The sequence below is a fragment of the Protomyctophum parallelum genome (assembly GCF_964188405.1).
Source record: "Protomyctophum parallelum genome assembly, chromosome: 14".
In the NCBI taxonomy this organism is placed as follows: Eukaryota; Metazoa; Chordata; class Actinopteri; order Myctophiformes; family Myctophidae; genus Protomyctophum; species Protomyctophum parallelum.
The window spans coordinates 21,555,779-21,580,609 of record NC_139709.1 but is presented as its reverse complement, the minus strand read 5'-3'; the positions used below and the strand labels follow the sequence as shown (position 1 = coordinate 21,580,609).

The window sequence follows — 24,831 nt, the reverse complement described above, 5'->3', positions numbered from 1 at the left end:
GACCACCATTGTGAGAGTCTATTAATGTGAAATGGTGGTCCGTGGCTCAAACATGTTATCACTTTTGAAGTTACTTGTTGTGTTTAGATATGTAAATACTACTCTTTAAAGCCGTGTTTCGGTAGTCGAGTGGGTACTGTCGACGGTTAGTAAACATTGAGGCCGGGCATAGTTGTTTATAAACCTTCGACACTAACCATTCGGCTACTGAAACACTGTTTTACAGTTTCGTACAAACATCATTTATAAACATCATAACAAGTAACTTCAAGTGATAGACGTTTGAACACACAAACAACAACAGCGTTAAGTATTAAATAACATTTAATCACTTACTTGCTCCGAAGACGGACCCGCGATGGTGACGTGGCACGTTCCAAACAAACACTGACCAAACCTACCTCCACGCGTCTCTTCCGTATTTGAGGGCGGCGGCACTTCCTTCCGGTGTGAGGCCACGCCCGCGAGATTTAACCGCGAATCTATTGTAGTCCTCTTACGTTACATCCGGGTCCCTTGGTCCCATCCGCTTCTAATGCAAAATAGCTACATATGAACGCGTGAATCTTTTTTTTTTTTTTTTTTACAATAACGTTATTTGTCAGAAAGGAAGCCATTGAGGGTTAAAATGGGTCTTAATGCTTCCAACTCATATAACTGTCACCAACAACACTTTTAATGATATTACATGAAGCAGACAGCCCTGTGATGAAACCTTTAGCATTACACTGTGGTTAATACGTTTTTATTCACAATGGAATGTTATTGTACTCTTAATATATCATGGTGTAGCACAGCACAGTAGATTCATATTTCAATCGATCTGGGATGTTAAAATTGTGCAAAACTCTGTTCAATGAATGGCCTCTTCTGCTACATTAAACATTACTAAACATTAAACGTTACTTATACCTGTTATTGAGACTCCTATAGAGCATGTTGACATGGATAGCTTGGTAGTAGTATCTCTGTTAGTTAATGCAGTTTGATTGATTAAATTAATAGTCTATTTTATTAGACAAAAATGTAGAACAGTAGTGTCATATAGTGGAAAATGCCATTTGGTTTAATGTCACAGAATGCAGTGCCACGTAGAGCAGCATGATAAATGGTTAACTTTATAGTGTGTTCAAAAATGGCAGATCTGACTGCAAGTTCAGTGTCTTGAATGAGATGTGCTGTGAGTTTGCATATCTGCTATTGTCCAGCATAGGACCGTTGCACAGTGAAGTATAAACAAGGCTTTAGGATTTATAAGTCGTTTTTAGAATATAATAGAATATTCACTCCAGTGAATAGCATTTATCCATTTAGATAACTTTTTGATGTTATTTAATTACTTATTTTTACACAGAAACATAATGTGTGTCTTTACAATAACTGTAATGTAATAATAATACTAATAATGTAATGTAATAATTATTAATTAAATAACCTTATTTTATTCTGAAGGCAACCGGATGTCTTAAATTAGCTAGCTCTCAGACAGGAAGTTCTAAATTAGCTCAAAAGACGGAGCCCAGAAAGGATTCGGGTTGATTTGTAGTACGACTGTACAGCGACACCGTGTGGTGCTTATGCATAATTACACCAATGGCCATTAACCTCGCGTCACCACCAGGACTGATGACTTTCCATTCCCAGTTGATATATTCCAGGGATCAATATAATTTAGTATAGGCCTAGTAGACCTACCACATAGAATCAATACTCATGGCCCGGAGTGGAGGGGGCAACGGTTCACTATAGACGTCATAATTGGTGTTCATGGCTCGTGGTGAGTAGACTACAAATACAACAAAGACGTAATTTCATAAATGTTGAATATTGACAGGAACATTAACTATTGAATAATTGACAGCAGGTTGCTTGTTTGTTAGACAAGGTTGTTTTGTGAGTGGCACAAGAGAGACTGCAGAATTAACACCAATGTCAAACATTATATTACCGGTACTCAACTACAACAACTGAATATTGCTCATGCTTAGTCAGATTTGTACTTGAGAGATAAAGAGCTGGAGACCTGGAGTACTTGCTTTTAAAATACATGTTTCTTTTAAAATACATGTCATCATTTAAAATACATGTCACTTTTAAAATACATGTCTCTTTAAAGGACCACTTCACCACTTTTCAACATCTCTTCATATAATTGGTCCTCACTAATGTTCATGATAAAACACCACAATCTTTTTCCTACTCAGTCTGTGTCTCATAGGAGGGCTTTGGGCAGTTTGGACACCCGTCCACCAGTGACATCATATCATCATTAGGCAGATATATTTTTTAAACCAGATTTGTTTTAAAATATATTTAGATTTTTATTATCGTGAGAACGATGGCTTTAACTTTTGCATTGCAACTTTTCAGGAATAGAAAGCCTGCCGTTTCTATTAGCTTGGATTCACCATCGATGATGTCACTGGTGGACGGGTTTCTGAACTGCCCACAGCCTTCCTATGAGACACAGACTGAGTAGGAAAAAATTGTGGTATTTTATCATGAACATTAGTTAGGACCAATTATAGGAAGAGAAGTTGAAAAGTGATGAAGTGGTCCTTTAATGTCAGTTATATTGAAACTTTGACGTTTTCCGAAACGAAAGTAGCAGATCTACTTCTACAAGCTCGATCACAACGTGTTGCATTGACAAGTTGTGATATTGTAGATTTGCTAGTTTCAGTATTTTAAATGGGGATTAAGTCAAAGTCCTTTTTATTCTCCCCCTCAAAAGTACAATATTCATCTTTGAAGTGTAGTGGAGTGAAAGTCATAAATATCCCAAATACAAATACTCAAGTCAAGTACACAGATACTCAAAGAAAATGTTATCAGTACAAGTAAATGTACTTACTTACTACTATGTACCACTGCCTGTGAGTCCGCGATTAGAGACAATAAAAAAAAGAAAAGCAATGAAGGCATTCACTTGACATCAAGTCTCATGGTGTTTCACATTCTCGCTGTGTGTTTTCGATCAAACTGCCAAACTAAGTTGTATTATAAAAATAAGGCAGCAAAGTCAGGTCACAGTCATATTTAAACACACTCAATTCAAACAGGCTCTGTCTGCAGCACTTCAGTGTGTCCACATTGTGTACATCATGGTTTGAAGTCACAGTAATCTGAGATGGATCGCCGTCAGCCCACAAATGGGTCAACACATTGGGCTCAATCGATGGTACAACTTGCACAACATCAGTTGTTGTGCCAAACGGAAGCGGCTGCATTCAGGTTATTGATTCCTTTCTAACGTTCATTGGATGTCAGTCTAATAATCAGAGGAGTATCCAGAACCCTGGAGGCCTCGACAGAGCTGGGAGAACTCCTTCACGATCTCCTTCACACGACGTTTGTTTGCCTGTTCCCTGAAGGAAAGAAATGAAACAAAATACATATGTCAGTGGGTTTTACCTCGGTTCCCTAATGTGGTAATATATTGATACAATTGATATTGTAATATTAAATATTGATAGAATGTTACTTCGTACCAAATTATTGCTTAAGATGTCTGCATTTTTGTGATGTTGGCAAGCCAAAAAAAGGCCCCATCCTGTTTACTCTCATTTAAATATTAAATATGGGAGCAGAATCAAATTGTTCGACCTGATGGGTTTAAGCAATAATCTAATGAACGCAGATCATCAGTAGGTGTATCAGTCATTCTGTCAGGGGGGAGGTGTTTGCTCTGGATTTTCATCTTTTGACGTGTCACCTCTCCCTTCAACTTAAAATATGACCTTGTACACATAATTATTGTGGAAAAACCTCGTGGTGTAAGTGAAAAGGTGAGGTTGTATAAGTCAAACGTTGGAGGTTTGAATTGGTCCGGGTAAATTTTTATTTTTCAAATAATTATCTTAATGGTTTAATTCGACCAATCAGCTGCTGTTGGCTGTTGAGATGTGTTTGTTTACCTGAGCAGCTGCTGGCTGAAAGCATCCTTCTGCTCCATGGACACCTGTACGGAGGGGAACCCAGGAGCCTGCAGGCTCTCCTTCAGCCACTGCGACAGCAGGGACGGACAGTGTCTGTTCAGACTGTACAGCACCTCTGAGTAGTGCTCCGTCAGGCTGCGTGCAGCCCCACCTCCCACTGCCTGAAGAAGGAAGGCAGAGAGAAACAATTAGACGCTTCCGTCAGATTCAGAACTCTAGGGTCGGGATCCGGAAACCAGAGGAATCGGAGGAACCGGATTCAACATTGATGCAGGAACGACAACAGCGATATATATACTCTAAGTTTATATTACTTGAATGCATTTGCTTCTCGTTGTTCACCATTCAGTGTTTATTCCTTATAAATAGAGCCCAGTTTTGAACATGTCTCATTGCTGAAGGACTGATGCCCATGCAGCTACCCTACAAAGCCCATGAGTTAAAAGCAGCATGTCTTTGTATCAGGTAAAGTCGAGACAAGTTCACCTCCAGAATAGTCTCTATCAGTAGCTTTCCATCCCTCTGCAGTACATCGCCAACAGGGGGCACACTTGCACAGTGAGACAACAGCTCTGTCTGTCATGGATAGAGAAGAGAGCAAACAGATTGATGTGATTTCAGCATTTTTCTCATAGATGTCTTGGAGTAGAAGTATAAAGAATATTGAAGTTGAAATACTTAATTACAGTGAAAGTATCTTGAAATTATACTTAAAGTATGGTGCTTGAGTAAATATACTTTACACCACTGAATCAAAGTGACTTGTTTAATTGAACACTGCATGTTTATATTAAGGACTTACAAAGAACAGACTGGCTGCTTTGACTGTGGGCGTCTCTGGAAACTTGAATGACAGAATCCCTGAATAAAAAAGAGATGTGCTTGTAAGAGCGGAAAGGCTAGATGCAAAGATTTCTAAAAGTCTATCATTTGCTTTGTTGTACATAATATTTGTGTACATCGAAATCACAATAAATATTATTTCTATTGTGGTCCCATGATGGTTTGTAGGTGGTCCATATCTAGGTATTAGCTCTGGGTGCTAAATTAGCTCAGGAAAAATGCAATCAATCACGTTTTTAGTTTTTACCCAAAGTATACTGATAATCATGTCATTTAATGTGGAGGAGGACAGCCATGATACTCACCACAAAAAAACAATGCTTTAATATCCAAATGCTCAGACAAGTACAAATCCGGTTTCCTTTTCAGGATCTATAACAATCAAGGATATAAAAAGAAATTAGCCAGATGTTTCTGTCTGACACAGATATATGCTATATAGCCTACAGTGTACATTAAATACTGTACTGAAATTCAACTAACCTGAGCATGAAGCTGCATAAACGATTCTGCAATATCAGGGTGATCCCTTGGGCCTGTACATCACAGGTCAGTAACATCAGCTTTGCAAACAAAAACAAAAAGGTAAAAAATTCATCTAATTGGATGATAATTGTTTACCTTGCTGAAAAATGGCGAGAGTGGTGGATGTCAACAGTTCAGTGAGGCCTTTAATGGAAGAGAGGTGTTCTTTTTCTCCCGAAAATATGTGAACCATCTACAACGAGACAGAGTTGTACTTTAAGCACTTTCAACCGCCATGCCCAAAGAGTCAGAGAGCAAAAATAGCAGATCTACAAGCTCACATCTTGTCAGCTTGTAGAGTGGAGCTGTGGAGTGGCTATTTTTGCTGTGCGACGCACGACAAAGAATAATACAATATAGGGTTTAAGTGGTTTAGTACCTCATGAACCGCTGGTCTAATATGTCATATATATAAATTCAGGATGCAGGAAAATTGGACTATGAAAACACTGTGAAATGAAATCCCTGGCTCCTAGATTCTTTCTTTCCCGTGTGCAGAGACAGTAATGTGGGCTCTGCACTACAGAGACACACCTGGCGTGCGAGATCCAGAGCCGAGGCTTGTGGGAAAGCGCTGTAGATCTGTCCCAGCATCTGGCTCAGCTGCGCCACCATGGGGCCAAAGTCATGTAGCAGGGTCCGGACAGACTTCTCAAATACCCCGCACACCGCCTGTGGGGGTACAGGGACTGTGAGAAAGTGTGACAGACTGACTGACTGACTGACTGACTGACTGACTGACTGACTGACTGACTGACTGACTGACTGACTTACCTCCACTAGGTCTGAGTCATCAAGCCACTTGCTGAGGATGGTGTTTATCAGTGTGAACACTTCCTGTAACACGATCACCACCTGAAAACAAAAAGCCTTGTTTCTTTAACAGAACATTCAAGTGTTTCACCTGCTCCTTGAAAAAGGCAATAAATCACTGATGCCATGCTTTAGACTTAGAGGTCTATTCATAAACTCTAAACTGGTTATTGAGACTGTGTTTAAAAGAGTGTGACTGCAGCACATTATTTAGCTGGCCAATGCTAGAGGCAGCTGAGCTTACTTTTGTGTACAATAATGCAGCAGCCATGTACCGGTATAAGCAGTAGAATAAAGATGGTTGTGAGTGACATAGAATGTTTTATTCATGTAATATAAATAATGGATCCAGGCTGGGGCGACACAGTCTTATTCAGAGACATAATTTGACATATTTAGACTAGAGTATGTGCCCCAGTTGTACTACTGCAACCACTTTCAACCTGGCGTCTATTTTGGGCATGTCTAATTGGGCCTGGGGGGATGTATATAAAACAAATATAGATCCTATTATTAAATTACAGAAAAGAGCTTAGAATAATAATACAAACCTTGAATCGACAAATCTATTATTCATAAAGTCCTGCACATAAAGTAAGTAGGTAAATGCTGTGTAGCTATGGTGTACTTTAAGGAGCATTCAGTGATTTGGGTGATTTGAAAAAAAAAACCCGGTCCGCCCCGGTAACAAGATATGCACATGCACGCGCAGTGGGGGGACGCGCAACAGGCCAAGTGGCCAACAGCACGAAGAGTGGATAGAGATCAGGATAGAGATTCATCCAATCTCTATCCTGATTGGATGAAGGCTTTCTCACCCACCACCAAAGCCGAAACAAGGGTTTTTTTACCCCTGCGGTTCACTGGGGACAGGGAGGCTCCTTATATGGTCAGCACACTCTATAGCAGGGGTGCCCACACTTTTTTGACTTGAGAGCTACTTTAAAAATGACCAGCAAAACAAGATCTACCCACCAAAAAATTATCCCATTGCTGAAAATAGTTTAAAAATTTACCTGAAGGGGCTTTTGAATTGCAGTGCTGGTGTTACATATAAGACAAACACACTCGGAATGAGATATAGACGGGGGAAATTGTAATTGGTACCGTTTTGTTTTGTATAACTTATGTAATGTTTGTGCGCAACACTCTTGAAAACAAAGTATTTCATTGTGGGTTTGAGCCGACAGCACCTATTTGATGTCTGTCAATCAATGACGTCACCATAATTCAAGTGGCAGATGCCTTTATTATTTTCCTTTTTTAATATTTTTAGGGCCATGTCATGTGATCTACCTGCACAGCCTTTGTGATCTACTGGTAGATCATGATCTACCTTTTGGGCACCCCTGCTCTATAGGGAGAATTACGTCAAAAAAGGGAAAGTTTTGAATTAAGTGAGATCACTTCAAAACCCAGTAAAGGCCTTCCAGCTTGCATTCAACGTCTTTTTGAACTAAGACTAGAAGGAAGGTATCATTTAAGAGGGTTATGCATTTTTAAAACACGTAAAAAAGCAAAAACTGTTTTGGGTGTTAAATTATGGAATAGCTATAGTGATGGGTTGAAATTGTGTACATCTCAGGGGAGATTAAAAAAAAAGCCTAGAAAAGTAAAATAATTCAGGGGTACAGTTTTGAGTAAAACATTTTCTTTCTTTCATTTTTTTTCCTTTTATCTTGCAGCATATTTTAAGTTTGTTTTTTAACAAAATGTATTTTTTTAATGATTGTAAAGGTTATACGCAAAAGGCCTATTCCTTTTTTCGGTCATTGAATTTGGATTTCGTGTGTGAGTTGCTTGGATATGTACATTTCTTTATTTTTTAAATAATTTTTATCCCACGATTTTGTAACCCATTTTCACCCCTGTGTCAATTATCTAATGTGATCCTGGACTCTACACACCCTCTGGCTGGCCAGGGGGAGGCAGTTTAGAGACCAGGATTATTGCATGGTTTTTGTGAGGGTACCTACCCTAGGGGACACGAGGAGAACATGCAAACTTCACACAGGAACGCCCTTTCGCCAACCCCGCCTCAGGTATGGGCACTGATGACGCGGAGGAGGAAACACGCCGCCAGCACCCACAGCGCCCCGAGTGGGAATCGAACCCAGGAACTTCTAGCTGTGAGGCAACAGCACTACCAACTGTGCCACCGTGCCCCCGATATGTACATTTCTGATGATGATTTTCTTGTTGTAAGTCCACACAAGCGTGTTTACATTTTTTGCAAAACAAAGACCGAAAATAAAGCATTCATTCATTCATTCATTCATTCGTTCATTCATTTGAGCAAAACCTCAAGGAAGTTCAAACATTTTCAGATATTTTAGATAGTATTCAAGATCTGACGTGTCGTGAGCTTGTAGCTCAGATATTTTGACTATTCATTGTACAACAAAGTGTACTGCATAAAGGTCCTTTCAAACGGGCAGTGATGAAGAGGGGCGCGATACGCATTAAGCATTAAAAAAGCGAAACAGAATCCAGGTCTGGTGAGTCGCGGGCGTGTGCACGAAACGAGCACACACGCGACAATTTCACGGGACCACACCCATGTAAATACGCTTGCTTTAATGTGTTGTTGCCCCTCGACTTCTCCGCACGTACAGAAAAGAAACTCAGGTCTCATTCAAAATGAACTATAGGCGAGTTAAATAACATCCTTTCTAATTAAAAATGCAATGACCAAACAATGCAAATCTATTTTGTCTTGTTTTTCTTTTGTCTTACAGGGTTGGGCGTGACCTGGGAAGGCGTAGCTCGGGCGGGGCCAGGTCCTTCAAAACTCTCCGTCTGTCTGTTGATGTCTAGAGTGGTGAAGAGACTGGACAACATGCCCAGAATATGGATGATAGACACCTTACTGCTGGGGCTCGGCTGCAGACACAGGAAGACAGAGAGGGTCAAGTACGAGAAGGTAACCAAGCAAGGTTCGGTGCATCACAGTAGGAGCACTGGAGCAGCTCGGACAAATTATAGCATTTTTTTTAAAGGCACCCAAAATAATAAAAATGCTTCGTTCTTCAAGGTTAATAAATAGCATTCTCCTTATGCCATCGCCATTATCCCTATCTCCATCATCTTCGTCGTCGTCGTCATCATCATCATCAATATAATCGTCAACACCACGACCAACAACATAGTTACTAACCACTCGTGCAAAAATTACTAGCTTACTCATTTTCATTACAGCGCCATTATTTACTGAAATATATACAGGATCCTCTGTTGCATACATGTATTAATAGTATTATACATTTTATCCTGTTTTTGAGCAGTGCTAACCGCTCCAACAAGTGACTTTGTGTGCATGTTAATTCCACCCCCAATTCCCATTCAAGTCAACGGCAAAATAAATGACTATGACGTCATGTACTTGATAGATCAACTCATCAACAGCAGAGCTCACTTCACACTGCAGTGATTATTAATTATAACAGCAAACAAGCAAAAGGCAAATTCCCACTTGTAGCCTACAGTCTACTCTATTCCATGCTATTTTATCATTCACTCACATCATGTACTGTGCCAGTGTTTATCTGTGTGTTTTACCTGTTCCAGTGCCAGTGTTTCCAGTCTCTGGACATGAGGGCTGATGAGGGAGTGGAGGCTGCTAAGAATCTCTTCCACAGGCATGGCAGACAGTAGGAAACCCAGAGCCTGCATGAGCCACATGCACTGGCTGCTCTGCACAGGTGTGCACGTACACACGCACAAACAAACACACGCACGCACACACAGACGCACGCACACAGAAACAGACACAGACACACACACATACACACACACATGAGAACGACCCCACACATGCGCATGTGCCCCACGCATGCACGCACACACACACACACACACACACACACACACACACACACACACACACACACACACACACACACACACACACACACACACACACACACACACACACACACACACACACACACAAACCAATGTTGTACAGACATACAAGGAGATACATCACAAGCTGAATTCTGAAAGCTGAATTCAGATCAAGTTGGAACAGCACTGACCTTATGAATGTCTTTAAGCAGTACGTCCTGTGAAAAGAGAACAAACATGTATCAGTGTTTTTACTGCAGTATACCAAATACAAACAAAACACACTGATAGACTTCATGCTAAAACCCTGCAGCTTGATGGCAGGGTTGTCTCTTGCATCTGTGACTATTAGGCTTCATTAAGACTCTTCAGCTCAGATTGACCATTAACCAGTTATTGCAAAGCTATTGCATTTAGTATGGCGTTGTGGCTCTGCTAATGTGATATCTCAGATTACCTGTGCACCGAGACACAGCTCTGATATTAACAACCCCCAGAGCAGAACAGTATTGTCATGAGTGAGTTATAGCTTGTAGCGAATGAGAGTGAAGGGAGTTGACGTGAGAGACAGCTGATTTAAAGGAGCAGAATGCATTACTGTTAGAGAATGAACTAGAAAAAGTGCCCTTCCGGGCACAGGTCTCCACCAGGTTATCCACAGATCCGTGCAGTTAGAGGTAAAAACACTTTTTGGCCAGTTATAGCGCCACCTTGAGGCTGAGTTGAAATTGTTCATGTGGCATTTCGTCCTCGGCCTAGTGGGAATGTGGGTGCACAATTTCACGGAAATCACACGATGTGTTCATGATTTGCAGCATTTTGTTTGAAACTGAGCACTCCTGTGAACTTTGGAAGCCAATCTTAACCAATCAGGATGGAGTCTGATAAATCTGAAAGACCCGTTTCGTTGAATGGCTCTAGAGAGACTGTGTACCAATTTGCGTGATGTTTGGACAAAATCTGTAGGTGTACTGTGCAAAAACTTGTTTTGCACAAAGCGGCCTCCTGGTGGCGCTATAACAGGCCGTTCTGGAAAGTTTGGGGCAGAGGTTCATGGTTGGCATCCAGGGAGTGTGTGTGCAAAATATGGCATCGACCGGGTTAACGGTGGCTGTTTTGCACAAAGCGGCCTCCTGGTGGCGCTATAACAGGCCGTTCTGGAAAGTTTGGGGCAGAGGTTCATGGTTGGCATCCAGGGAGTGTGTGTGCAAAATATGGCATCGACCGGGTTAACGGTGGCCGAGATTAGCTGTTCACGGACACACGGACGGACGGACACACAAACGGACGGACGGAGTGCAAAACATACTCTCCCCACATGCCTTCGGCCTGGTGGAGACAATGAAGGGGGTCCGGGGAAATATATTACCCTATGAACCTTCTGACTTCCATGTCTCGCTGCGCTGGATTTGTCACAGTCATAACATTTTACTTTACGATTAATTATCAGACAAATAGTTACGATTGACAATTTAATTGTGTGACAGCTGTTGGCTGTTTTGATTATGTTTGATTAATGATGATAAATATATATAGAGCTGATGCTATCATATCTATATATAGTTATTAGTAGGCTTGTTTAGCAGGTACTATAGGTTATAGGAGGAGTGCCTATTCTGTTGCCTGGTACTGGTTGTTGCTTCTGTCCCCTGCAGGTGCTGAGCATTGTTGTCCCTAATGTGTTGCCGTCCTGAGGAGGGCCTGGCTTGGAGCCTGATCAGCCCTCGGATTGGTCCTGTGGCAGCTCAGGCCTTGCTTCCTGGACTATAAAGCTCACTCTCTGTCTGGACTTCGGGGTGGGAACACTGCTGCGTGTGGTGTGGGAGCACTCCAGCGTGTGGCCTTCCCTCCAGCCGACTGCTTATGTGTTTCATGTCAGGTTTAGTTGTAGTTCCATTTGTCTGTGTGTTAGGTTGTGTCGTTTGTTCATCAGTCATGTAAGTCATTCCATAATTCTGGGCTCACAGAGCCATTCTGTCCATCATTTTGTCATGCACTAAGCCACTTTGTAACTTATTCTGAATTGAGTATTAAACCAAATACTCTTTTATGAGCCGTGTTGTTCTTTCATACATGTTACGGGCAGTAAAACCCCTAGACTTGAACCGTTTCGTAACAATTGTGTTTTTGGCATTGAACTTTGGAACCCAATTACATTTCTATTTGGCTTTTAGGCTTAGTAAAACATGGAAACGATTATGCAAAAACAACTATGATTATCTCGAATAATTGATTGATTCTGTAATAACTGTGACAGGCCTACTGCAGTGGTTGTCAACATGTTGTTTTGGGACATGGTCGGGACCCCCAGGGGGCCCACATAATTTTGGGGATGACAGTGAAGTGACAGCACTTGCCCTAGCCTTGACGACCTTGCAGGAATATGCAAAGGCTAAAATGTAATTTAGATGGGATGTTACGTAGACAGATGCCAGGTCATTTGTGGACCTGGCATCCTATAGTGCGTATACTTTTAATGTACTGATTATTTGATGTTTTTAATATTACTGTTTAGACTGATCGGTTCTTGGTTTACATATGATCCTAGATTAATATTTATATATGCATTTTATGTATTACCTTATTATATTCCTTGCTTACTGTAATCATCCCATCATCCTTCGAGTGCCCTCGAGATCTGCGACACAAGCTGCTTCCACTGGTCTCTGTTGCTCATTGCCACACCAAGTTCATTCACAGTCAGTCCTGTGTCCCTACTCAGAACTCAGATCTGGAAAAGTGAGAGGTCGTGTTCCTCTTGATGGGCAGGGTAGTCTCCACAGAAGAATATCCGAAATGACCTGGTCTTTTGCTCTGTGGCAGTGTCCAGCAAAGCGGAGTCTTCTTTCTGCCACCACAACTGAGATGGGGGGGGTGCCTCCATAAATCTGAGCTTTTGTGGGATGGTCCTTCCATGAGAGGTTCTGGACAGGCATGAGGAGTCTTGTGTATGTTCCGTCAAGACGATCCCGAAACTCCTTATTCATTGTCCATGTTTCGGCACCATAGAGAAGGATACTTTCCACACAGGTTTTGAACAGGTTGATCTTGGTAGCTCTTGAGATGTCTGACTGCCATATAAGATGTAGCTTATTACAAGCACTCCAGGCCTGCCCTTTCCTTGTCAGGAAGTCCTTTCTGCTACTGACTACGTATGATCCAAGATATTTGAAATCCTCAGTTTCTTTGATGTCACTGCCGTCCATGGAGCGGATGGTTGGGTGAACAGAGTCTTCATTCAGAAGCAGGCATTCTGTCTTTTTGGCATTGAGCAATAGGCCAACTTTGGCTGCTGACACTTCTAGTGATGTTAAAAGCTCTTGAGCAGAGTTTATGTGTTCAGCAAACAGTGCGATGTCATCCGCATAGTCAAGGTCGGTCAGCCACTTCTGACTTTGACGACCAGATCTTCTGCCTATTGTGAGACCTCTGGAGGAGATGGTATCCATCGCTTGCCTAAGGGCAATGAGTTTGCATGCTTTTTTGATAACAAAATCTTTAACATTAGAGCTGATATTATGAATGGTGCTGCTGCTAGCGCAAACCTTCAAACAGCAGCTAATGGTCCCAGGGTAGATCTCTCCAGGGGGAGCCTATTATCGTTCTGCGCAATTGATGAAGACGAACTCCGCAAAACCATATCACAGATGACATCATCCTCCTGTTCATTGGATACAATTCCCACCACCTTTCTCAAAGAGGTCTTAGACAGTGTGATTGGAGATATCCTTAAAATTGTAAACAGCTCTCTACAATCAGGCGTCTTCCCAGACTCACTGAAGACTGCCGTAGTTAGGCCCCTACTCAAGAAACACAATCTTGATCCCTCTGTTTTGGGTAACTATCGACCCATTTCAAATCTACCCTTTCTGGGCAAGGTTATAGAAAAATGCATCTCTCATCAATTGGATGTATTTCTACAGAACAATAATGTGCACAACAAATTCCAATCTGGCTTTAGGAAAGGTCACAGCACAGAAACAGCACTATAGTAATGAATGATCTTAGGGTGTCTGCTGACAATATCCGTTCTCTTACTTCTAGACTTAACGGCTGCATTTGACATGATTGATCATTCAATTTTAATACAGCGTTTGGAGCACTGGATAGGCCTGTCTGGTACGGCCCTGTCCTGGTTCACCTCCTACCTATCAAACAGAAGTTACTTTGTCAATCTAGCCGAGTTTGACTCAGACAAACACGACATCAGTTCTGGTATTCCACAGGGCTCGATTCTTGGTCCTCTGCTTTTCTCCTTGTACATACTGCCATTGGGCGAACTCATTACCAATCACGGAGTCAATTTTCATTTCTATGCTGATGATACCCAACTATATCTCTCTGTGGCCCCAGATGATCCCTGTGCTTTAGACCCGCTGTTGACCTGTCTGTCTAGCATCAAATGTTGGATGAGTGAGAACTTTCTCAAGCTAAATGAGGATAAGACAGAAGTTCTCATAATCGGTTCTAGCGAGCAGAAAGAATCAATAATAAGCTGACTTGGCAACCTGACTGTAGAAAGTAACAGTACAGTAAAGAACCTGGGGGTTATTATTGATTCTGAATTTAATTTTAATTCACACATTAATCATGTTACCAAGATTGCCTTTTTTCACCTTAGAAATATTGCACGAATCAGAGCCTATTTGTCCTTGGATGATGCAAAAACGCTAATCCACGCCTTTGTTTTTTCTCGGCTTGACTACTGCAATGCACTCTTTTCAGGACTGCCTAAAAAAACAACTGACAGATTACAACTTGTCCAAAATGCAGCAGCTAGAGTTTTAACTAGAACTAAGATGAGAGAACATATTACTCCAGTTTTGGCATCACTGCACTGGCTTCCGGTTGTTTTTAGGATTGATTTTAAAATTATTTTACTTGTCTATAAAGCTCTCAATGGTCTCGCACCTTCCTACCTACATGACTGCCTGCCTAAATATGTCCCAAACCGGCCCCTAAGGTCTTCCACTGCTGGCCTGCTCGCTTTGCCTAAAAAAATAGCAACAAAAAAATACGGGGAAGAAAAATACGTCAGGCAGCCTCTGTAGACATTTTTAAAGCTCAGCTCAAGACCCACCTCTACAACATTGCTTTTAAGTGATCTTTTATTTTTTATTATTCATGTCCTCACTGTATTTTATTACTGCTTGTTTCTTTTAATGTCGTTGCCTTGCTTTATCTGTTCTTATCTTTGTACCACTGCCTTCTCCTGATTTGACACTGCGCTACTGTCCTATTGTTTTAACTGCATGCCTGTTTTAATGCTGTTTTGTTTTGCTTTTGTTTTTATTATCTTTTCTGCTCTGTAAAGCACTTTGAGCTACATTTATGTATGAAAGGTGCTATATAAATAAAGTTTATTATTATTATTATTATTATTAAGGACGTAGTCAACGACAATGACAAAGAGAAAAGGAGCGAGTGTGTCACCCTGAAGGATGCCTGTGGTTGTCTCGAATTCCTTTGTTGGTCCATCAATGCTCTGCACAAAGCAGACAGGGTTCTCATACATCACTGCTATTGCTTTCACCGTTACTTCTGGTATTCCATAGTTGAGCAGTATATGCATCATAGCTTTCCTGTTCACGCTATCGAATGCTTTGCAAAAATCTACAAAAATGATGGAAGCTTTCTTCTTTGATACCCAGTGTTCTTCGATGATTCTCCTTAAAGCAAGGATCTGTGGTAGAGTTGATATTTTCTTACGGAAACCATTTTGGTTCCTACAGAGAACTGGGTCAACATGAGGTGTAATGCGGTTAAGCAGAAGAGAGTTGAAGATTTTGGAAGCAATGGCTGACAAGCATATACCTCTGTAGTTCCCAGGCTGCTGGAGGTCGCCTTTCTTGGGTAACGGTATGAGGCTAGATATGGAGAAGGTAGTGGGTTTGTTGCCCTTGCGTGTTTCGTTGCAGAACATGAGGAGCTCTTCATGAAATAGTTCATGTTTCCATATGATGGCAGGAATACCGTCAGGTCCAGGGGTCTTTGACTTGCCGATTCCTTTGATGATGGTCTGCAGTTCATCCATGGAAAAGGGGTCAGTTCTGATAGGGAGTTTGTTAGAAACCTTTAGGTTGTAGAATGGAGCACTTAGGTCGACTGGCTGCTGATCAGGGTTACCAAGGAGTTTACTGAAGTGATCATACCAGGTGTTCTGTGGTTTTACCTCTGATCTTAATGACAGGGGAGGACTTCTTATTGGTCAGTTCCCTGAGAACTTCCCAGGCAGCAGAGTGCCTCTTCTCCTCGTGTGCCCTTTCCAGTTCAGCTGTTTTAATCTTGATGTGATCCTCAAGTGTTCTGGTATAGGCAACATCAAGAGCAGATTTGGCTGCCTTCAGTCCTGCTTGTGAACCTCTGGTAGGACGTGTCCGATGGGTCTCTGAGGCTTTCTTCAGTGCTGTTCTTGCCTTGGTAACGTTAGGGCTGTCAGAGGTGGACTGGGTACTCTTTTGCTTCTTCGGGAGAGATTTCAAAGCTGTTTCTTTAGTTGCTGCAGCTAAAAGTTCATATCTGGCACTTAAGTCTGTTTTGTCCTCCATCTCTTCTAAGAGCGAGGAGTACCTGTTGTGGACTGCCACTGTGTAAGTGTGACAGAGAGTGGCGTCTGCGGCAACCCTCTTCCAGTCCACCTTTTTCATCGGGTCCTGTAATGGGACTTTAGTCTGCCTGTAGCTGATTTGGCACCTACAGGAGACAATCTTGTGGTCAGATCCCACACTATCGAATGATGTGTAAGCTCTGCAGTTCTTCAGACTGTTTTGCCACTTCTTTCTGAACAGAACATAGTCGAGTTGTGCAAGATGTCCAGTTGGGTATCGATGCGTAAACAACCTGCCTAGGCGGTTCTGAAACTTGGTGTTAGCGGCTATGAGATTGAATTGATCCAGAAAGTCTGACAGGTGTCTGCCGTTTTTGTTGCTTGCTTTATGGAAGGTGAAGGGTGCCTTTTCTGGTCCAAGCTGTGCATTGAAATCTCCTCCAATGATTAGCAGGTTGTGTGCTGGGACGGCTGAGACAACACAGGACAGATCCTTGTAGAAACTGACAACATCTGGCTCATTCCTGTCCTCGTTTGTTGGACTGTAGCAACCAATAATAGTTGTCTCTGGGTTGCCAACGAGAGTCATGGCTATTATCCGTTCGGTGTGTTTTATGATGTTGTGGCATGCTTTCAGTGCTCTTGGTGACAGAAGAAAACCAACACCTCTGATGGTAGAATTTGTACTGTTCTTCTCAGCTGAGGCTGTGATTAGCGTATAGGAGTTAATCTTCTCTTGAACAAGTACATCTGGATGGTGCACTCTGTGCTCTTGAACACATAAACTGTAAATCCCTCTGGATTAAGAACGTCTTATTGCCTAAATTGTCAACTGTAAAAAGACCTTTTTGATACCTAAAAACGAATTACTGCAGTATACTACAGTATATAAACTATACTATAAAAACTGTTTGGCCAAATTGACAAATAAATATCACCTCGCAACATGAGGCGTTGTGAACTTGCAGATATATTTTCACGATATGTATCTGTCGAACCGAGTCAAATTAAAGGTAATGCCTCAATTCCTACATTCCAAATAATTTCATATTATTATTATTATTATTATTATTATTATTATTATTATTATTATTTGGGGGGGTCACGTCTGAAAAGGTTGCGAAGCAGTGGCCTAGTACTATACCTGTGACACAGCCATGATGTCAGGCAGGAAGGGGCCGAGGTCATAGCGACACTCCCTGCAGATTCTCTTCAGCGTGGACACACTGGACACTGACAGCTCTGCCTTCACCAGGCCCTGCAGCACCATGGGAAGCACACTGCCCAGCATCACTGGATGGTCAGCCAGCCACTCGGCTAGAGAGCCTGCATACACACGGTGCAACAAGAGACAGCAGAACAAGAGCTTGTGTGAAACAGAGAATGAGTGGGAGAGAGATGAAGGGTAGGCAGAAATAGGGAGACAGAGAAGAAAATAATTATGAAATAAAGAAACAGAAAGACAACAAAATAATAAAAGAAACAAAGAGACGACAATGAAAGAGACAATTATGTGATAGACAGAAAGATGAACAAAGAAGGGCAACAACATAAGGGAGGATGGTCAACTCTGCAAGGACTCAATGAAAGAGTACAAACAGTACATTACGGTATGTGTATATATACACTAGATTAAGTAACCATTGCCATTGTGTATAATAGATAAAGATACACTACAGTGAGTATGTATCCCTGGTGTACAGTAGATATCTATAGATAGACCCATGTCCCTTGTTTCCAGTAGATAGTAAATAGTAGATAGTAAATACATTGCTGCAGTGTGTATAGTATGTGTACACGTTGTCTCCGGCATATGTCTAGAAATAGTACAGTATGTATGTAGCCACGGCCTATGGTGTACATGACTGTGAACATGTACATACACACCTATGGTGTACATGACTGTGTCAGCCAGCATGATGTTGCTGATGTTGATTCTTGGTATTAAGCCAATGAGGCCAGGAATGACATCAGAGTAGTTGATGTCTATGGTCTCTGCTATCGACTGGAAGCCAAATAACAATGCCTCTGTGTCCTAGAGAGAGACCATTAAGAGAGAGAAAGAGAGAGAGAGAGAGAGAGAGAGAGAGAGAGATGGAATACAACCACCTTAAGGAATACAAATCATTGTGTGTACACCCTACACTGTTTACAGCAAATGACCTTGGTACATAGAAAGACATTTGAATACATTTCTGGATACTTGTCGCAAATGTGTTTTATACTAAGTGAATGCAAAAACATTGAAATACTTCTGTCAACTTTCAAAAGTATAAAGCCTAGTATATAAATACTAGTATAGTATTACTCAAAGTGTTAATGTAACACAGCTCTGTTTACACCTTTATATTGTTCCTATTTATATTGAATATTTATTTATACATAGATTGTTTTATCTTGATAGTTTTGTTACACTTTTGCTTTGGCAATTTAAACGTATGTTTTCTCATGCCAATAAAGGTCCTTTGAATTGAATTGAATAGAGGGTATGCACATCCCTAAAGTCAATGGCAAATCGAGTGGCAAAGTGAGTGACAAAGTGAGTTTGACGTCGTTTAACATTGTTTAATACAATCAGATAGGACTTTTCTGTTTGGATGTATGAGTTTTGCTAATTGTATAGCAACAACTAATGAGACACAGAGGTAGCTCCCGGATTGAAAGGTATAAAGGGCCTTGCAAACGTGAAGCGAGGAACGTGTTGCCTGGATCAACACATGTCTCCTCCAGGTCTGCTCAAGAGGGGCACAGCAACGCAAGCGTAAAAAAAAAAGCCAAACAGAATCCAGGTCTGGTGAGTCGCGGGCGTGTGCACGTAACGAGCATGCGCGCAACAAATTCACGGGACCACGCTCACGTAAATATGCTTGCGTTGTCGCACGGCGACAACGTATAATGTTACAACAGGTCTAAATGGGTTTAAATAGAACGTACTGTAGATATAGGGAAAGGATTTTTTACATTAGTTAGGATAATGTATTAGGAATTAAATAATAAGTCATATTAAGTAATATGTAAATATCAACCCTGCACATTGAATACTACTTCGGTAAAAGCAACACAAAAGTCTAATTGTTAGAAGCCCACTGAATATTCGATACCAAACTATTTCAGTTGCGTGAGGCTATCCATGTATACCGTACCTGCCATGTGGCTGAGTGTTCTGGATCCATCAGCAGTCTGCCCAGCCTGTCGTAGAGGTTACTGAGAAGCTCCGCGCCCAGCATCTCATACACATACATCAGAGTGTCGGAGATGTCCACTCTGTCATGCCAAGACACAAAGGAAACACGCTCTTTCTACATGTCGAGGATGCATCATTCATTTGCCATTTTGGAAGTTGTGTGGGATTTATGTCTGATGCTATTTTACAAAAGGACTTACATTCTAGTTGCATGTTGCATGTTTGAATCAGAGATTAAAAGGTTCAGTAGACAGGTTAGAGCCCTCAACCAGCTGAACAGAAAGACTCATTCCAATGATGTTGAACAAGTTATCTTTTCAATTTATTTTGAGTCATTTAACAACTAAAGACGGATGGATTCATATTTCGTGTTTATAGCATTATGTTATACTTTAGCTATTCAAAGATAGCAGATCTACAAGCTCATAGCGCCACACCAATGCCGCGCTACGAGCTTGTAGGTCTGGTATTTTTGAAAAATCCTGAAAATGTGGCGCAAATCTTTGAATATTTATTCTTTCACAGTGAACGTTTTTAACTCAAATCTTTGCTTCTGGGGGGGTTCCTGGAACAACATATTTTCTGATGGGGGTCGGCGGCCAAATACAGATAATTATGTGGGTCCTTGACATGAAAAAGGTTGAGCACCAGTGACACAGAAACATAGTTTTTTAAGAAAACTTCAGTCCAAAATGTGTTAATGTGGTTTCTTTGCCACTCTCCAGGTGGTACCTGTAGATCCTGAAGTGCTCCTTGTCGTCAGAGGACCAGGAAGTGTACTCCTCCTGGGACGGATAGTGAGACTTATGGAGCAGCACGTCCACCAACTGGAAGTAGACAGGTCTGTAGACCTGCAGGTACACCGCCTGCTTGTCCTCCTCAAAGGACAAGATGTCATCCTGAGCACGCAGGGGGGGACAATGACACAAACAACACAAACAAACTGAGTGATGTTGATGTCTGCATTTATTTTTCTTCCGACAAATACATTTGTTCTACAAACATAAACACACACTGTACAAATGATCAAATACTGAATGAATGTTATATGTAAATAGTTCAGGAGGATTAAGTAGCAGAAAGTCATCAAAACAACCAAGACTGTTTAAGATTGGCCTTCTCTACCTGCAGAGTGTACCAGAAGGTGAGAGTGAGCGAGCTGGTGGTCTCGTTGACTGGGTAGTGCCCGGGGATGCCCGTACAGGACAGGATCATGTTGACCAGCGACAGGTAGCTCTGCCAGTGCTCCACCTGATCCAGTAAAACCCTGTCACATGCAGAAACCCCAGAAAATCAGTGAAAGAAAGAAAGAAAGAAAGAAAGAAAGAAAGAAAGAAAGAAAGAAAGAAAGAAAGAAAGAAAGAAAGAAAGAAAGAGTAACACTTGCTATGCATCCCATGTCTAGCCTGGGATCAGGCTGGATCCCAGGCTATCCCATGTCTATAATGCATAAGGCATTATAATATGCTTATATCACTGTATAATTAAAGCGAACTCATAAATAATCATAATGCTTTAGAACAATAATCACATTTAATCATTTCTCACATTACATTTCGCACACATTTTTTTTAACTATTAACTATTAGGAGCAATGGGGAAATGTCATTAATGTGCAGTTATGGGTTAAGTGTATAGCACAGGTACACCTCGACACATGACTAGGTGTACTGGGCGACAAACTGGCGACATTCAGGTTACCAGACGAGACAGCCATGAGTTTATAATGTGCATGTATGCATGCATGCATGCGCAAGTGTGTGGGTGTGTGTGTGTACCTGGAGTGTGTTTCCCCCAGAGCAACAGCGATGCGACAGATGCCATGTGACGTCTCCATGTCCCCATCCTGAGCTGCTGACTTCAGCCGCTCATGAAGACTCAACACCAGGGGTATGAGGCTGACCAGAGCATCAGTGTACCTGCGCGCACACACACACACACACACACACACACACACACACACACACACACACACACACACACACACACACACACACACACACACAAGGAACACCAGGGGTGTTGAGGTGTATGAGGTTGACAACAGCGTCGGTGCACCTGCCTACTAGAGCTGCAACTATCGATTATTTTCTTAGCGATTACTTTTTCGATTAATCTGACAATCGAGAAGCTACGTTTAAAAACATTATTTGCCACACACACACACGCGCGCGCACGCATAATGACACACACTGATCATGACGACCATCTGCACCAAGCAACCCGAAAAATACCACACTTGACCAAGATGACATAGGATTCCAGAAATAGCAGACTGGGTGTACAATTCAGTTTCAGCTTCACCCAGCTGATAGGAGGTTAGCGGTTGAGTGAGTGTCTTGTTCAGGGACACTTCGACACATAGTCCATGGCAGACCGGGAGGTGACCTTCTAATTGCCAGACTCTAAACTAAACCATTAGGGTCCATTTGGTTCCATTCCACACCCTCAGAGGGAAATTAACACTCAGGTACAGTAGGTCTGCGTGAGAACACATCTCTCACCTCTGGCAGTCAGGCTGCGAGATAACATTCACTATGGTCTCCACAGCCGTGTCAAAGAGCTCCGGGTCCGACAGTGCAGTGAAACAGTCCTGAAGCAGAGCCTGGGTCTCACTCAGAGGCACGTCCACGCCCACCCAGCTGGAGAGACAACGCAACACCCTCTCCTTCACCTGTGTGCAGTGGGGGAAAGCAACCAAGTTCTTAGGTACAATTCTGAGGTACTTTTACTGTACTTAACTTGCATGTTTCCATTTCAGATACTTTATGCTGCTACTCAACTATACATCTCAGAGGCAAATATAATTCTCCAAAGCATTCACATGCTCATTTCTTCACCTGTGTGGAGGAGTCCTGTTCCTGCAGCAGCAGGCGCAGCACAGGACTCACCACCACCCACTCCCCAGCCAAGGCCTCCCTTAGCTGGGCACGGCGGACCTGAGCCAGCCGGCTGCTCTGGAACTCCTCTGGCAGCACGGTGAGGAGCTCCAGCAGTGCCAGGCGGTGGCTGCGGGGCCTGTCTTCTGCCCCGGGAGACCCACCAACACCATCTGAACCGGCCTCATCCGGCTGAAACACCCTCACCATGTCTGCCACAGGCTGGGACCAGGCCTGGGGAATCAGGTTAAGGGCCAAGGAGGACAGGGCCACACACAGCCTGGTAAGCACCATCTTGGGCCCCGAGGAAAAGTGGGAGATGTGGGAGAGGAGCTGCAGCCTCAGGCTCTGATGCTGGTCGGTGGAGAGGTCATTCCAGTGACGGGAGATCTTGATGTGAAGGGTGCTGGCGCCAAAGAACTGAACCTCTGGGAGCTGGTTCATGACATTGGTTAAAGGAGATGTTATGACTATTGCATGACATGGCTATAATAACATTGTGTTGACTATTCATCAGTTGTCCTTGTATTTGTTTAGTTGACCTTTATTTATATAGTTTAATCTTTTTTAAACATTTTAACAACACAAATCTTGTATGGGGCCGGGCCCCCATGACGTGACGTGCACAAATAACCACTGCTGTGTCCAAAATATGTGACGTGAAAAAATAACCACTGCTGTGTCCAATATAGAGCCAAAGGTCCATACCTTGCCGGGGCTGAGCAGGACCCAACAGAACTGCCATGCCTGTGCGGAGGCCTGGGCCTGGCTTAGCCACTTCTGGGCCAGATTCTTATGGTCCATAAGCGGGTCATAATACAGCTGGTTGAGAGCCTGGAGAACAGGAGGAGATGAGGAGAGCCAGTGAATTCATTGTTCGCAGAGTACAAAATGTCATAACATATACGGTACGTAACAGCATGCGTTACTTTAAGCAAGGATTAGGCTACTGATACTTTGACAACTGTACAAAGAATTGCCCACGTGCAGAGGTGGTCGATGGCCATTTGAAAGAAAGGAGTAAAGAATATGTGTTGTCCATGGCAACAAATCCAAAGCACAAGGCAATAGTTATTATTAGGACAGCATGCCTTGTTGTAACTGGTGTCATGTTACAAGAGGTGCTAATGCCTGCAAAACCATGTTAAATTACAATATATACAGTAGTTTAACTTGTATTTTGTTAATCATGCCACTTTTGTTTTGGTAGTTATTTCCATAATTGAATCAAAGTTTGCAGCAGTATGTATGGGTATATGGGTATCTATGGGTCAATATGTAGAAGTGGAATATTGTGAATGATAAGGTTTGGTAAGACACTTAATTGCTGTAATGGAAAATGCATTAATTACAGTGCCTTTGATTTCCTTACGTTGACAACTTGAACTCACCGACTCCACGTTTTCCACATTTATCTCCAACTCAGCTGGGCTTTGTTCTGGACTGGCTGGGTCCATTTCAGTAAAACAGACCCAGTAATTAGGCTATAGGCTATAATTCAAGCTTGAGAGATGCTGGGCTGTTTTGGTTGTCAAGGCACCTGCTGTCTGATGTTTGGGAACCTATTAGAGAAAACGTTGTCAAAAACATTCAATATAGTCACAACAATGACGAGGCAATCATTTGGTTAACCATCCTGCTACATGCAGGGCACATGCGCGCAAACTTGAAGAAACAGCTGTGAAACACTGACCTCTTAATAGGGACTTAACCTGTCTGTATCGTCGATAACTACATCACTGAGTAAAGACCACCCGCTGCGTCAACGATGGAACCTCTCTGAAAGTAGCTAAACGAAAACAAGTTCGACTAGCCTACTTTCTTTCTATGGCCGAAAGCTCAAACAGCGTTCCAATACGCGGCGCGCCTGACAGCTGCGACCCTCTCTGACGCACTGACAGCTGAGGGGGTGTCTCCATATCCCCTCTATCCCAGCCGCCCTTACCTCACGACACAACTACATGGGGGGATATAGTCAAATAAATATGTTTAAATATAGGCCTATATATTTTTTTAAAGATAACAACACAGCGATGAGGTGAATATGCAGATTGCAGAATATTCCCACAGATTCATGTAGCCTATCCTAGCCAGCGTACTAACAGCATGAATCCGCTGTCCTTGAGTCGAGTCGAGTAGACTGCCTGCCTTTAGCCCGAAAATAGCCGACCTACAAGCCCACAACGCGTAGCATCCACGACCCGATGTGGGCTTGGAGGTCTGCTATGTTCGATGCGCGACATCACCGTCGTGCGA

At 42.3% G+C, this 24,831-nt stretch overlaps 2 protein-coding genes across 4 annotated transcripts in view; one reads left to right on the top strand and one right to left on the bottom strand.

Annotated features, from left to right (window-relative positions):
- LOC310870883 (3',5'-cyclic-AMP phosphodiesterase 4C-like) overlaps window positions 1-24,831 on the top strand; it is a 287,386-nt gene that overhangs the window by 213,803 nt on the left and 48,752 nt on the right. The window lies entirely within an intron of this gene.
- LOC310870882 (importin-13-like) lies at window positions 1,900-24,751 on the bottom strand. 3 transcript variants are annotated; one of them, XM_083782238.1, is made up of 23 exons: window positions 24,679-24,751; window positions 23,967-24,137; window positions 23,284-23,409; window positions 22,537-23,010; window positions 22,201-22,370; window positions 21,475-21,615; window positions 20,822-20,963; window positions 20,429-20,595; window positions 19,656-19,776; window positions 18,400-18,547; window positions 17,657-17,838; window positions 10,157-10,183; window positions 9,678-9,812; window positions 8,856-9,002; window positions 6,081-6,161; window positions 5,841-5,978; window positions 5,403-5,499; window positions 5,265-5,317; window positions 5,087-5,153; window positions 4,741-4,799; window positions 4,425-4,514; window positions 3,918-4,099; window positions 1,900-3,368 (listed from the first exon to the last, which is right to left on the bottom strand). In XM_083782238.1, the coding sequence occupies exons 2-23, from the start codon at window positions 24,030-24,032 to the stop codon at window positions 3,272-3,274; spliced, it is 2,910 nt and encodes a 969-aa protein (XP_083638364.1). In that variant the 5' UTR covers window positions 24,033-24,137; window positions 24,679-24,751; the 3' UTR covers window positions 1,900-3,271. The 3 variants fall into 3 exon arrangements, 2 of the variants coding, with proteins under 2 accessions (XP_083638364.1, XP_083638363.1); XM_083782237.1 differs by having other exon boundaries at window positions 24,269-24,700; XR_014570276.1 differs by lacking the exons at window positions 1,900-3,368; window positions 3,918-4,099; window positions 4,425-4,514; window positions 5,403-5,499 and having other exon boundaries at window positions 5,265-5,344; window positions 24,269-24,700.

Bases quoted from the DNA above. Each gene is read 5' to 3' on its own strand.
- LOC310870882 (XM_083782238.1), bottom strand. From the start codon at position 24,032: ATGGACCCAGCCAGTCCAGAACAAAGCCCAGCTGAGTTGGAGATAAAT. The intron at 23,410-23,966 runs GTGAGTTCAAGT...CCTGTTCTCCAG, and splicing joins ATGTGGAAAACGTGGAGTCG to GCTCTCAACCAGCTGTATTA. The intron at 20,964-21,474 runs GTACACACACAC...TGCATGTGACAG, and splicing joins CTGGGGGAAACACACTCCAG to GGTTTTACTGGATCAGGTGG.